Source organism: Hippocampus zosterae, chromosome 6, assembly GCF_025434085.1.
Source record: "Hippocampus zosterae strain Florida chromosome 6, ASM2543408v3, whole genome shotgun sequence".
Taxonomy (NCBI): domain Eukaryota; kingdom Metazoa; phylum Chordata; class Actinopteri; order Syngnathiformes; family Syngnathidae; genus Hippocampus; species Hippocampus zosterae.
Window position 1 is genome coordinate 2,499,994 of NC_067456.1, and position 14,335 is coordinate 2,514,328.

Consider the following 14,335-nt stretch of genomic DNA (forward strand, 5'->3'; position numbering starts at 1 on the left):
GTGACTTTGGATGAGCTCAGTTTATGACTCAACATCTCCACCTCCTGGTCAACAGTTGTAATCAGCTCTTCTGTTCTAACAGGACCGCCTTGAATGCAGTGGAAGTAAAAAGTCTGCATCACTCTGTCCAAATACCAGGTTTCTGTCATCTAAAAAATACCAAGATAAATATTGCAACCATTAGCATGACCTATAGCCTGTTAAACGATTGAAATATCAATTGTCAATTATCAAGCGCTTTCCATTATGGAAACTCCATTTATGGCGTCGTCATCGTTACCACCATTTATGATCGTCCTAAATATAGTTAATAAAATATAATATTGTGTGTGTGTGTGTGTTTTAATCGAAAGACAATAACATCAATAAACGGTTAAGTAAAACTCTAGCCGTTGCTTTTTAAATAAGCTTCTTTTGCGGTTTAGTGACGACTCGTTTCAATGCATTCACAAAGTATACTGCCGTCCTGTGGTGGAAACTGGAACGACGTGAACCGTATCAACGTGGGCTTTTTGTGACTTCATTAAAAGACATTATGATTATTATTATCATTATCACTATAACATCGCAATTTTGTGCCAGGAAGTAGAACTCCGCTCATGTTCAAGTTACTCTTAAAAAAAGGAAAGAAACCCATCAGATAATATTTTATTATCATCCGCTGCGATGCATCATGGGTATTGTAAATTTCCAACTGAGGAGCAGTTGTTTATCTCGTCCGGGCGATCCCTTCCACGAGTAACGTCGACGAGGGTTTTATTGCAGTACTTAAAGTTTTAACGCTGCACGTGCGTTCCACGAATGTTTACACGCCAGGGTGCTTCCTTATCTGAGGTACAGTAAATAACTTAACCTTTTTTTGTACTTTAACAACCTTTGATAGTTTGTGTATAATGGAGATATATTTTATAATTTTGGATTTGGTCTTCTCCCCATAATCCCCAATAATCCAAGTGTTGTTATGTGGTTTAAAAAAAATTATTTGGGTGGTGTTTGGGGGAGGTGGCCGTCCAGTGATACATGACACCCAGCAGGTGTGGCTTGCTCGCGGTCTGAAGAGCTGCTCCAGCCCCCTCACCCCCACCCCAAACACGCATACACGTACACACACTGGCGTGTTATTGCATGAATCACGGTGCTCTAAAAGCATGTTCTTTTCCAGGATGAGGGACCATGGAGGACTGGACAAGACCCTGGTGAAAGAGCTGAAGTCCTGCTGTGCACAGGAGGGCAACTTCCTTCCCAGCAAGTCTGGTTTGAAGATGATGGAGTCCTCTGAAGTAAGCCACCGATTGACCCATTTTTTTTGTTGTTTATGTGCATTTGTTGTTTGACCTCCTTAGAAATACAAATATAACCTTCAATATTCAGAGTGCCGTGTCGGCAAAATGCAGAGACAACAGAGTAGAGGAGCTGTGGGGTCTGACCAGCTTCTTCGGCTACAGCACTCAAACCTTTGTCCGAGCCGTCAATCTGTTCGATCGATATCTCACCCTCACAAAGGTAAGACAGTTAACAATCCCACAGGAAATAAAGTGGACACAAATAATCCATCCCCGTGTCAAACCAATACAATGCAACTTTATTTTGTAGCGCATTTCACAACAGCTGCAGCTCTAACAAAATGTTTTGTAAAATGACAACCACAACCACTGTTACATGTACGCCAAAAAACAATTGAACAGTGTCGGTATCAATTAATTCTTTTATTAATGAATGTAATTGATGATTAAATGATTAATACTAACAATCATTTTTTTAAAAATGCTAATTAAATAATAGAGCCTTTAGCGCAGTATGTGTGACGTGAGATGCGGGTCCAAATATTAGGAAAAGTTCTGTCCATCAACAACAACAACAACACGAGTTCTTCTCCTGGCAAGTCCGGTCTTCCAAGAAGTAGGTTACGACACAACTGCAAGAAAGTTAACATGTAAGCGCAAGAAAATCAGAGTTATCTGCTGCAGAGAGGCGGGTTAGAGAAATTCTGAGTCAGTCACCGTGGTAATAGCCTCTATTACCCAAACCTGTTCGCACGCAGCAACCTGTTCCCAACCTGACTTTCTACGGCTCTAAAAATCCCTCTGTGATCACAAACCTATACTGAGGCACTGCTCAGGCTGTAACTGATGATTATTTGAATAATCCATGAGTCAAATATTTTCACTGAATCAGATTTTTTTTTAATGATTTCTATCCCTTGATTCACAAACATGACATCATTTCAAATGGTCTTTGCACAAAATGCACAAACTGAAACGGATTGTATGTATACCGGCCTTATTTTAAGGTCTCGGGTACTCCTGGAGGCTGTCGATACCAGCCACTGATACTTTCCGATGGCAAAAAAAAAAAAATCTTATTTTTAAGTCCTCCTCGGCAGTAGTTGGCGCTATAACTGCGGCAGTTTGACGTTATTCAGAAAAGAAGATCCTTTTTTCTCAATGTTTGGACCATGGCTTAGGTAAAATGTCAAAAGTACAAGAGGTATCAGGACTCGGTCTTGGTAAGTACTCAAGGAGTGAGGTAACCTGTGTGGGACGAATAAAGGATATCTTATCTTATCTTATCTTAACATGCTACCCTTTGATTTCATGTGAATCTGCACTCAGTTGTGCTGACCCAAATTGGTCCACACAAAAAAAAAAAAAGAGGATGAATATACCCTTCCCAAATTGCAATTCACCGGTAGTCATTTTTCGCAAAGGATAAAGAATATATGACTGTGATTCTTGCTATTTTTTTCTCAGTCTAGTTGTTACTCCGCTGTGTGTGATCAATGATCTGTTGCCGAAAGGTTTGTAACTAGGACTTGACCTGAACGACTAATCGGCTGATTTAATTGGCTGATATTTGTGCCTTTCAAATGGTCAAAAATCAAACCCCCCTCACCCTCCAAAAATCAGATTTTTCTCTCCATTGTAAAGTTAAATACTTTAGGGCAAAGTATTGTAAAGCTGTCAAATGTTCCGCCGATAATTGAATATATTTATTTTTGCCAGCATTAAGTGGACAAAAACAGTAGAAAAACTCATTCATTCATTCATTCATTCATTCATTTTCCGAGCCGCTTGATCCTCACTAGGGTCGCGGGGGGTGCTGGAGCCGATCCCAGCTGTCTCCGGGCAGTAGGCGGGGGACACCCTGAATCGGTCGCCAGCCAATCGCAGGGCACACAGAAATGAACAACCATTCGCACTCACACTCACACCTAGGGACAATTTAGAGCGTCCAATCAGCCTGTCATGCATGTTTTTGGAATGTGGGAGGAAACCGGAGCACCCGGAGAAAACCCACGCAGGCCCGGGGAGAACATGCAAACTCCACACAGGGAGGCCGGAGCTGGAATCGGACCCGGTACCTCTGCACTGTGAAGCCGACGTGCTAACCACCGGGCTACCGGGCCGCCTGTAGAAAAACTATTTTTTAAAAATTTAATTTATATTTTGAACTACTCGATTAATCGTCAATCCGAATATTATTCTGCCGCTCACGTCTCAAGACGCCATTATATTTCACTTTTCACGATGACCTCATTTCTGCAACGCCGCGTCGGTTTAGCCATGTCATCCCAAGACTGACTTGTCGCCTCGGTTGGGGATTGTGACAGGCTCAGCCCAAAAACGTGCCGCGCGTGTCCGTGTGCTGCCTCCACTTGGCGGCCGGCGCCACCGAGGCGGCCAAAGACGTGGCGCCCAGCCAGGAGCTCATCCGCATCAGTCACAGCAAGTTCACCGCGTCGGATCTGCGTCGCACGGAGAGCGTCGTGTCCCAGAAGCTCCGCCCTGAGAGCCCAGCGGTCACCGCCTTCACCTTTCTGCAACTCTACTACTCGGCTGTGAGCGCCGTGTGCCGCGATGAGGGGTAAGTAAGCACCCCGTCAGCCGCACATCCGGTGGAAGGTGAACGAGCGTTTATCGCGGATCCCAGACCCACAAAAAATATAGAAAGTCAACATTTTTACCTTTACATTTTTCCAGTAAAATGACACTGAAATAAAAACTACACGCGGCCCGGTAGTCCAGTGGTTAGCACGTGGGCTTCACAGTGCAGAGGTACCGGGTTCGATTCCAGCTCCGACCTCCCTGTGTGGAGTTTGCATGTTCTCCCCGGGCCTGCGTGGGTTTTCTCCGGGTACTCCGGTTTCCTCCCACATTACAAAAACATGCATGACAGGCTGATTGGACGCTCTAAATTGTCCCTAGGTGTGAGTGTGAGCGTGGTTGGTTGTTCGTCTCTGTGTGCCCTGCGATTGGCTGGCAACCGATTCAGGGTGTCCCCCGCCTACTGCCCGGAGACAGCTGGGATAGGCTCCAGCACCCCCCGCGACCCTAGTGAGGATCAAGCGGCTCGGAAGATGAATGAATAAAAACTGGGCGGCCCGGTAGTCCAGTGGTTAGCACGTCGGCTTCACAGTGCAGAGGTACCGGGTTCGATTCCAGCTCCGGCCTCCCTGTGTGGAGTTTGCATGTTCTCCCCGGGCCTGCGTGGGTTTTCTCCGGGTGCTCCGGTTTCCTCCCACATTACAAAAATATGCATGGCAGGGCTGATTGAACACTCTAAATTGTCCCTAGGTGTGAGTGTGAGTGCAAATGGTTGTTCGTTTCTGTGTGCCCTGCGATTGGCTGGCAACCGATTCAGGGTGTCCCCCGCCTACTGCCCGGAGACGGCTGGGATAGGCTCCAGCACCCCCCGCGACCCTAGTGAGGATCAAGCGGTTAGGAAGATGAATGAATAAAAACTACATTTTGCTCTGTGGGAATGAGTTCTATTGGAGTTTAGCTCGAGGCCTTCTCTGCCCTTTCTTGCTCTCAATTGCACTGCATTTCGATTGCTGAGGTTTTTTTTTTTTTTCCCTTCAGGATAAACATTCCGAGCATCGTGAAGCTGGAAGCTCACCTGAAAGCCTGCTTGTGTCGACTTGTTTTCTCCAAAGCAAAAGTACGGCTTTTCCCTCTCGGTCTGGCTTCACCAGAGTGTCGCTGACCCAAGTTTCTTCCTCGCAGTCGTCCGTGCTGGCCCTCGCCCTCGTCACCCACGAGTTTGAAACCCTGCAGTGTGCCGCCGCGTCCAAGATGCTACGGCAGCTGCGAAGACTTACAAAGGTATGACACAGTATCCATCCTCGCGGTTTAGCATATGATAATTTAGCTATGCACAGATTTCAATTGAAATATTTCTGTGAGAGGCGGCCCGGTAGTCCAGTGGTTAGCACGTCGGCTTCACAGTGCAGAGGTACCGGGTTCGATTCCAGCTCCGGCCTCCCTGTGTGGAGTTTGCATGTTCTCCCCGGGCCTGCGTGGGTTTTCTCCGGGTGCTCCGGTTTCCTCCCACATTCCAAAAACATGCGTGGCAGGCTGATTGAACACTCTAAATTGTCCCTAGGTGTGAGTGTGAGTGGTTGTTCGTTTCTGTGTGCCCTGCGATTGGCTGGCAACCGATTCAGGGTGTCCCCCGCCTATTGCCCGAAGACAGTTGGGATAGGCTCCAGCACCCCCCGCGACCCTAGTGAGGATCAAGCGGTTCGGAAAATGGATGGATGGATGTAAAAGAACAGCTTCATTCTCATATTATACCTTTTGATTCCGCAAAATCTCCTTCCACAAAAACAAAGGAAGAGCTGGGCAAGACACAAGGCGCTGGAGGGAACCGGGCCGGGATGACAAGAAAGTCTGGAAATTAAAGCAAACTAGGAAGACAACAGAGGCACGTGAGGAAACGAGACGATGAAGCAAAAACAAATGTAATCTAAACAAAAACAAAATTCAGGACAGATTCGAGTTCAAGAACCTGAAGATCAGGTTCTCATTTGCCATAGATAGGCACGCTCTTTATTTTCGCACGGAAAATGCTGAAGAAGTCAGAATTTTTGTCAACATGTTGTCCGAGGCGTACAAGAAGAAAAAAAAAATACCTGAGGGAAGGAAAATAGGCTATTGTATTGCGGTCCTATTATTTCCTGAGTGGTTCACACACAGATTAATGCATCCGGGTCCGTCTGTATTGTTTTTGCCAAGGAGGAGGAGGGTCCAGCGACGTGACTTTTGAATCGGGCATTCCGCGTCTGCCCAATGTGAGAGGAAACGCAGGCGAGGGTCTTGGGCTCCTGTGTTCCGGCGGTGAAGGGAAAGAAGGAGATGGTGCCACAGTCCAAGCGTCTTGTCGGGAAATGTGAGAAAATGACCTGGGCATCACCCGCGACGAGTTGGAAGAAGTGGCTGGGGAGAGGGAAGTCTGTGCCTTCCCCGCTAAAGCGGTTGTGCCCGCGACATGACCTAAGTGGTAGAAAATGGTTAGGTTCAGTTGAGTTGATTTCGGATACAGGCGGGTTAGGGTTTGAAGGCATGATCATAATAAATTCAGAAGGTCTAGGGTTTTGGGATTTTAAATAATTAGGGTTCAAGTTAGGGTTTGGGATTTTTTTTAATGGCGGCCCGGTAGTCCAGTGGTTAGCACGTGGGCTTCACAGTGCAGAGGTACCGGGTTCGATTCCAGCTCTGGCCTCCCTGTGTGGAGTTTGCATGTTCTCCTGCGTGGGTTTTCCCCGGGTGCTCCAGTTCCCTCCCACATTCCAAAAACATGCGTGGCAGGCTGATTGAACACTCTAAATTGTCCCTAGGTGTGAGTGTGAGTGCGAATGGTTGTTCGTCTCTGTGTGCCCTGTGATTGGCTGGCAACCGATTCAGGGTGTCCCCCGCCTACTGCCCGGAGACAGCTGGGATAGGCTCCAGCACCCCCCGCGACCCTAGTGAGGATCAAGCGGCTCGGAAAATGAATGAATGAATGAATGAATATTTCTGTGATCCTATTTTGTTAAAATTGTTATTTGTTCATTTTTTTTCAGTGTTTTGACTGTTTTCATCTTTTAAAAAACTCACATATTTGCCAATTTTTTTAAAAATCAAAATTGTTTAAATATTATTTAACATGTCGCAGATGATTTTTTTATAACATTTTTGTGATCATTCTTTTTTCCTGCCCCGGTACAATTATCTACAAAATTCTAGTCGCGGTCTTTTTTTTTTTCCCCCCCTCTGAGTTGCCATTTTTCAGAATAACCCCCATGTGGAACCTCTTGCGTGATAGCAGCTGACAGTATTGTACCCGAGTGATCATTCTTCCACAGGTGGGCGACAGCGATCTGCGGCAGTGGCGGCAGCTGGTGGCTACGCGCATGACGGAGTACCACTCGGCTCGGTGCCACAAGCCCGACAGCAGGAAGCTGGTGTGGGTCTTGTCCAGTAGGACGGCGCAGAGTCTGAACACCTCCCACTGCGCCGCCCCCCGTCTGCCCTCCATTCCCGAGGACGCCTGCGACCACAGACTAAGGTCAACGAGGCAGTTTTTAAAAAAAAATCATGATCTGTTGAGTAACTCGTTGCCAAAAAAACTCACTTATTCGCATTTTTGTGACAGTGAGGAGGACGTGAGTAGCGGTGAAGAGAGTCCGTGCGGTTCTCTGGGCAGTGCCGGTGAAGGGTCCTTCTTCCCTGACTACGATTCGTGACTCGGAACCACCTCTTTCTTTCTTTCTACGCAAACTTTGACTTGCTTCTCGCTTAGCGAACTTATCTCATCTATGCAAAAAAAAAAAAAAATGTTGGCAGCTCCTTGTTGGCTTTGAGTCCGCGCCAGACACCTTTTGAGGGGAAAAAAAAAAAGATTTGCTGTTCTTGGCTGCAGCTCCAAGCAGCATGTTGCAAGTGATATGTGCAAACTGTGACATTATAATATGATATATTACATTATAATATAATAATGTGACATTTTAATGTGTACATTCCAGATCGAATATATGCTGCTGTGTTATGAAGGCTTTTATTATTTTTGTACTCTGTTTACTAAAACGATTATACTGAAAAAGTAAACACCTGAAAAAGGGTGGGGAGAAACGTTTTATTTGAATGTATCGCAAAAGGAACACGTACATGAACCTGTTCTCAAAATGAAAGATATTGCTTTGAATGCCGACTTTTTATTCCATCGCCATTTAGTTAATATCATTTTTAGCCACTGCAACAATATGTGGTTTGAACACCGCATGTAAAAATAGGAAAATGAAAAACTGTACTCGCTTACCACACTTGGAGTATCACGCTCTTAAGAGTTGAAACAGTGTTTTTAATTTTTAATAGCTTGTGCAAAATTATTGTACATCATGAGATATGTCATCTTAATATTCCCAAATAAAGTCTTAATTTGATCTTCAACACAATGAGCATTTGTGGGTTAAATATTTGGAGGCTTTTATTTTATTTATTTTTTCGTGTTTGTTTTTGTGTTTTCTTTTACTGTCGTGGGTGTTAAATTCTCTCTATAAATCATAATTAATGTGCCCAAGCCGCCCACTCCCATATGATGTTATTGGACAAGCTTTTCTTGCGTGCGCGCGCTCGTGCGTGCGTGCGAGTGTACGTGTGCGTGCGCGCGCGCGCACTCGGGCTCCATCTCCTTTGATGAAGGCGGTACGAGCGGGGATGACAACCAACCGAGCTCCATCCCTGCCACCATCATCCTCCTCACCATGCATCCGCAAAATGGCACCCGCGGCCGGCGATGAACCGCCGCCACCAGCTGTAGAAGAAGCGGAAGCGGCCGCCACGCCGGCGATGCGGACACTCGGCCGGATTACGACGACGACGACGACGACCGCCGTGTGAGCGAGGCCGCTCTCCTCGCCAAGATGGTCCGCGCGGCCCGCGCCTTGGGTCTAATCATCCTGTGCGTGGCGGTGCTCATCCTGTCGCTCATCAGCTACGTGTCCCTGCGGAAGGACAGCCTCTTCGGGACGCCCGTCGGGGGGCCCCGGATCATGTTCCACGCGGGCTTCCGGTGAGTGATGAGCGGGGCCTGTGCGTGGGGAAAGGTGCGGCCAGGTGGTGGAGGCGGTGGCCGCGCGTCACGCTCGCCTTATGCCTGCTTGTCAATCAAACAGGGTGCAGGTGGAACCACGTGTACGTCATGTTACTAATAGGGAGATTTAGGTATTTATTATGACGTGTGCTTCCATAGATTGATTGGTCGATCGATGTGGTCTGCTTGTGGAACATTACTCCCTTTTTTTAATCGATATTTAGGTAGTCAGAAAACACATGATGTTGCTGATGCATGCTTTGGTTTACAAAGTGTCACTTTTGATGGGTCAATGATGAATCTGTGTTATGCTTTGGATCCTGTTATATTCCAAAAATAGACAGACGGATGTATAGAAGACACGCGATGTGTTATGCTTTGGATCATGAGCGGTTAAGATAAGATAAGATATCCTTTATTTGTCCCACACTGGGGAAATTTAGCAGCCCGGTAGTCCAGTGGTTAGCACGTCGGCTTCACAGTGCAGAGGTACCGGGTTCGATTCCAGCTCCGGCCTCCCTGTGTGGAGTTTGCATGTTCTCCCCGGGCCTGCGTGGGTTTTCTCCGGGTACTCCGGTTTCCTCCCACATGCAAAATTCCACTTTTTTTTTATTTTTATTTTTAGGAAAATGCCTAGGTGTGAGTGTGAGTGTGAGTGCGAATGGTTGTTCGTCTCTGTGTGCCCTGCGATTGGCTGGCAACCGATTCAGGGTGTCCCCCGCCTACTGCCCGGAGACAGCTGGGATAGGCTCCAGCACCCCCCGCGACCCAGGTGAGGATCAAGCCGTTAGGAAGATGAATGAATGAATGAATGGGGAAATTTATAGCCTCCAGCAGCAAGAATGTAAGTAGAAAGAAGAAAGAAGAAAGAGAAAAAAAACAACAAACATCTTTCAATTAAGTGCAATATAAACACAAAATGGTTACTTCCTATAGATGAGTAGATAGATGGCGTCTGATGTGGTATGCCTTGGATCCCGAGCTGTTGCATAGACGGTTGGTGGAAAGTTAGATGGCACGTGATCTGCTATGCTATAGATATTCTGCTTCATGAGTACTTACTTTCCATTGCTCCATCAACAGATAGAGGAGACACATGGTGTGGTATGCTTTGGATCACTGTCTATGTTATTTTCCATCGCGAGACAGATATTCATTTATTTTTTAATTGACTTATCTAATATAACACAGATGGGACTTGGAGTATATTTTGGATGAAAAGATTAGAAAGAGCTCTGGGCATTTTTTTTTTTTGAGGGGGGAGGGGGGGTGTAGCTCTTTGCACTGGATCTCATTATACTACAAACACATTAGTCTTAGAGAGGCCAGATGAGGATGGAACGGACACAATTACACGCCAAGTGTTCGGATCACAATGCCACTCGTGTGTCCTCATCAGATCGCAGTTCGCCATGAATTTCTTGGACCCTTCTTTCATCCCGCTGACCAACGCCCTGAACGAGGAGCTACAGGGGAAGCCGCCCAAGTGGAAATTCAACAAGACTGCCTTCTTCCAGCAGAGGTAAGATAAAGAGATTCTGTGTCTGGCGGGGGGCTGATTTGATGCGGCCTTGTTCGCCGAGGTCAAAGGAAATGAGAAAGATGTGAGAGAATTCTCAGACTGGAAGAATCAAGCGGACATTCCAGTTTTAGACCTCTCTGGGAGGCATGCCCCTTGGTGTGATATTTGCTCTCGTGTGGGATAAGCACATACATCCAGCATATACAAAAGTATCAGAAAAGAGAGTCCGATGGCTTTACTTTGAGTCAAAACATTTGAGTTTGGCGATAAAAGATGAACACGAGTCATTTTGTTGTAGTTACATAAATAGTGACGCCCGATGATACGATTGTGGGTCATTTCATCACCACGTTTGTAACTTCAAATCATCTTTCTCAATTGGAATGAATGGAAATATCATCAATCCGTTCTAGCCTCCTCCTTAAACCCAAATAAAACTTTAATTAAAGAAAAAAATGACTTTTTCAATATTGTTCCTCATAAAAACCATTGACATATTTCAAGAGAATTAGTTTATTTTCCACATTTTTTTTTAGATCACTTCAAAGCACATTGTTTTGCTCCTTCCGGTGCGAAACTGTCTCACTAAGATGCAGTAATATTATAGCCTTCCAATTTTACATCTTCTTTTGTCATTTCTTGTTTCCGAGTTGTAAACAACTCTGGTTTTTAGTTGCTTGGGCCATCTTTTCTGAGCTTAAAAAATTGTGGGTTTTTCTCCCACCCATATAAAGGAATTGGCCTCGCTCTTTACCTATTTGGAGGCAAAGTGTCCCCTTGAGAGGACCAGTAAACTCAATTTTCCGTACTTTTATTTCAGGAAGGACATCTTCAACTTCATCGACATTCCGCACAACTTCTCTCTGACCAAAAGCAGCGTCCGCGTGGGCCAGCTGATGCACTTCGACTACTCCAGCCACAAGTACGTCTTCTCCATCAGCAACAACTTCAAGTCCCTGCTACCCGACGCCTCGCCCATCCTGGACAAACACTATGGCACCTGCGCCGTGGTGGGCAACAGCGGCATCCTGACGGGCAGCCAGTGCGGCTCCGAGATCGACCGCGCCGACTTTGTCTTTCGCTGCAACTTCGCCCCGACCGAGGTGTATGCCAAAGACGTGGGTCGCAAGACTAACCTGACCACCTTCAACCCCAGCATCCTGGAAAGGTACTACAACAACCTGCTGACCATCCAGGATCGAAACAACTTCTTCCTGCACCTGAAGAAGCTGGAGGGCGCCATCCTGTGGATCCCGGCCTTCTTCTTGCATACGTCGGCTACCGTCACGCGCACCCTGGTGGACTTCTTTGTGGAGCACAAGGGCCAGCTCAAGGTGGAGCTGGCCTGGCCCGGAAACATCATGCACAACGTCAACAAGTAAGACCGGAAGATGGTTCATTGTGGATCGATTGTTGTTGGGAGGATTTGACACTGCATGGGGAGCTCTCCAGTCCATCCCCCTTTAACTGTTTGACCGCATCAATCTCTGAAATGTTTTCTAGATCAGCATAAATGCGAGCACTGAAGTAGAAGACATCGGGGAAGTTGAAAAATGGTACCACTAACTAAAGTCTAAGGAATAATGACAAATTCTGGAACGTTTATCTGGATTCAAACCAGAAGACCACAATCAATTTCAACTCCCATCGCCCTAACTGGTCGGCTCCGACAACTGTAATAACGTTTGGAGAGGCTAGCGTTAGCATAACCGCATAAACCGAGGAAGAAAGAAATTTCTTTACATTGTTGGCAGGATTCCAACCTAAACATGAAAAATCCGACGGATTTATAGTGCATCCACTGAACCACCTGGCCACAACAACCAGTGAGATATCGCCCAGATGCTAACATTAGCACAAATTTCAAAAGTAAATCAGACAGAAAAGTTATCTGTTCTTGGCTGGATTCGAACCGGCACAGTTAGACCCCCCCCCCAAAAAAAATGTAATGTCACCCCCCTTAACCTCTCAGCCACATCAACATTTTAACAAGATTCTACATTCTATCGTTAGCAAAAATGCTAGCACTAAAAGGAAAACGCGGTATGAAGATACGTAGGGACACCGCAGTGGTTTTAAAGTCTGCCACAACCTCTGTTCATAACTTCAATCATAACATTAGCATTAATGCTACCGCGAATTGAAGCAAAATTTACCCCAAAGTTCCGGGAAAATATTCCCTTTTCGGCAAAGGATTCAAAACCACACAGTGATACCCCTTTGGATTTTAATGCTGTCCTGCCAAACTGCTCTTGCCATAAGCTAAGTGCGAGTCTCCTGAATAATGAAACAGAGCTAGCATTCGCAGAAAAATGTGTCGTTTACAGGACTCAAACTTGCGACTGTAGCACTGTTCGAATATCTAGTGCAGGGGTGTCCAAACTTTTTGCCAAGGGGGCCAGATTTTATGTGGGAAAATGTCAGTGAACAATATTTGTTGAACAATATTGTTCAACAAATTTTAGTAAGCCAGTCTGTTTCACATTTCCATTTTTATTTTAATTTCAACAATCTTAAGAATTTCTTTTGGTTCATTTGAAACAGGTACATCACATGCAGCTGCTTATTCACTTGACTTTTTCTTAAACAGAAGTCTCCTGAGTGCAAATTGATTGATTTGAAACATAAAATGTATCACCATGACTTTTACATAGTCACAAAACCATTGACTCGAACAACAGGGAAATGAACAAGCAATACACATATCCACAACTGCAAGGATCATTTGAAATATGACATATCAGTCAATATAAACACGGAGTGATGTCTTGTTAACTCGCGAGTGATGCCCTCTCGTGTCTAAATGCTATTACTCATTTAGCCACTAGAGGGAAGCAGTACTCTATGAAACATCACTCACCAGGCTACGAGACCTCAGTCAATGCAACACGTGTTCCATTGCGCCCAACCTGCAGGCCAGACGGCACTGATTTTATGACAGGGGCCGAGGGCCGGATGAAATTCGACCGCGGGCCGGATTTGGCCCCCGGGCCGGACTTTGGACATGCCTGATCTAGTGAGTTGCCTTCAGTGTGCTCTCGGGAACCGAAGGTCTACTAGCTGACGTTGATGCAATGCATTTTAATTATGATGTCATAACAAATTGCCAGAGTGGTGATCCAAAACTATTTTTCATTTTAACGATGAGTGAACTAGTAGTCGCAGTCCACTACATAAAAATCCCTCTCATGGTGATGGGTGAGAAGGTAATAAATAACGGAATATATTGCGTCATGTATTGACAAAACTCTTTTGTCTGTTCCCTGGGGCAGATACTGGAAGACAAAGAACCTTTCCCCCAAGCGCCTGAGCACTGGCATTCTCATGTACACGCTGGCGTCAGCCATGTGTGATGAGATCCACCTGTACGGTTTCTGGCCCTTCGGCTGGGACCCCAACACGGGCAAGGACCTGCCCTACCACTACTACGACAAGAAGGGTACCAAGTTCACTACAAAATGGCAGGAGACCCACCAGCTACCCAGCGAGTTCAAGCTGCTTTACCGGCTGCACCGCGACGGCGTCACCAAGCTCAGCCTGACGCATTGCCCGTAGATGAGGTGGGGGGGGGGGGCAGCCACCAGAGGCAGGGGGTTTGCGTATGATGCCGCGCACGGAGCTCTCATTCCACATGTCCGTCTCGCTCGGTTTGGCTATTTTGGTGTTAAATTTTCCAGTCAGACACCTTTATGGCGCTCCTTCAACATACCTGCTGGCAGTGGCAAACACAGTAGAACCTCCACAAAGACAAAACAGAGCCCAACCCTCGAATTGTTCCGCTCCAACAATAAAAAAAGTAAAAAATTCTATGATGCCCTTTAGCATTCACAAAACCTGCGTTTACCACCAAGGGAAATGAATAGGACTAGACTCCGCCCACCTGTCCAAGGTCAGCTGACCTCCGGATTTCGCCCATCTCACTACTAGCTTGTATTTAAAATCGATGGGCGAACTGTCGGA

The 14,335-nt window shown here is 46.1% G+C and overlaps 2 protein-coding genes and 1 long non-coding RNA gene across 3 annotated transcripts in view; all 3 read left to right on the forward strand.

The window, feature by feature from the left end:
• LOC127602086 (uncharacterized) overlaps positions 1 to 13,946 on the forward strand; it is a 52,907-nt gene extending 38,961 nt beyond the window's left edge. The window contains exon 3 of the long non-coding RNA XR_007962701.1: positions 13,931 to 13,946. This is a non-coding gene — a long non-coding RNA (uncharacterized LOC127602086). The remainder of the gene's footprint in view (positions 1 to 13,930) is intronic.
• Positions 1,073 to 7,644, forward strand: LOC127602076 (cyclin-G2-like). Its single transcript, XM_052067927.1, has 7 exons — positions 1,073 to 1,280; positions 1,372 to 1,503; positions 3,611 to 3,864; positions 4,863 to 4,941; positions 5,007 to 5,105; positions 7,127 to 7,329; positions 7,417 to 7,644. The coding sequence occupies exons 1-7, from the start codon at positions 1,149 to 1,151 to the stop codon at positions 7,505 to 7,507; spliced, it is 990 nt and encodes a 329-aa protein (XP_051923887.1). The 5' UTR covers positions 1,073 to 1,148; the 3' UTR covers positions 7,508 to 7,644.
• LOC127602075 (sia-alpha-2,3-Gal-beta-1,4-GlcNAc-R:alpha 2,8-sialyltransferase-like) lies at positions 8,448 to 13,935 on the forward strand. Its single transcript, XM_052067926.1, has 4 exons — positions 8,448 to 8,832; positions 10,253 to 10,375; positions 11,196 to 11,753; positions 13,648 to 13,935. Exons 1-4 carry the CDS (start codon positions 8,684 to 8,686, stop codon positions 13,928 to 13,930), a joined length of 1,113 nt encoding a protein of 370 aa, XP_051923886.1. The 5' UTR covers positions 8,448 to 8,683; the 3' UTR covers positions 13,931 to 13,935.
• Positions 13,947 to 14,335: the final 389 nt, after the last annotated feature.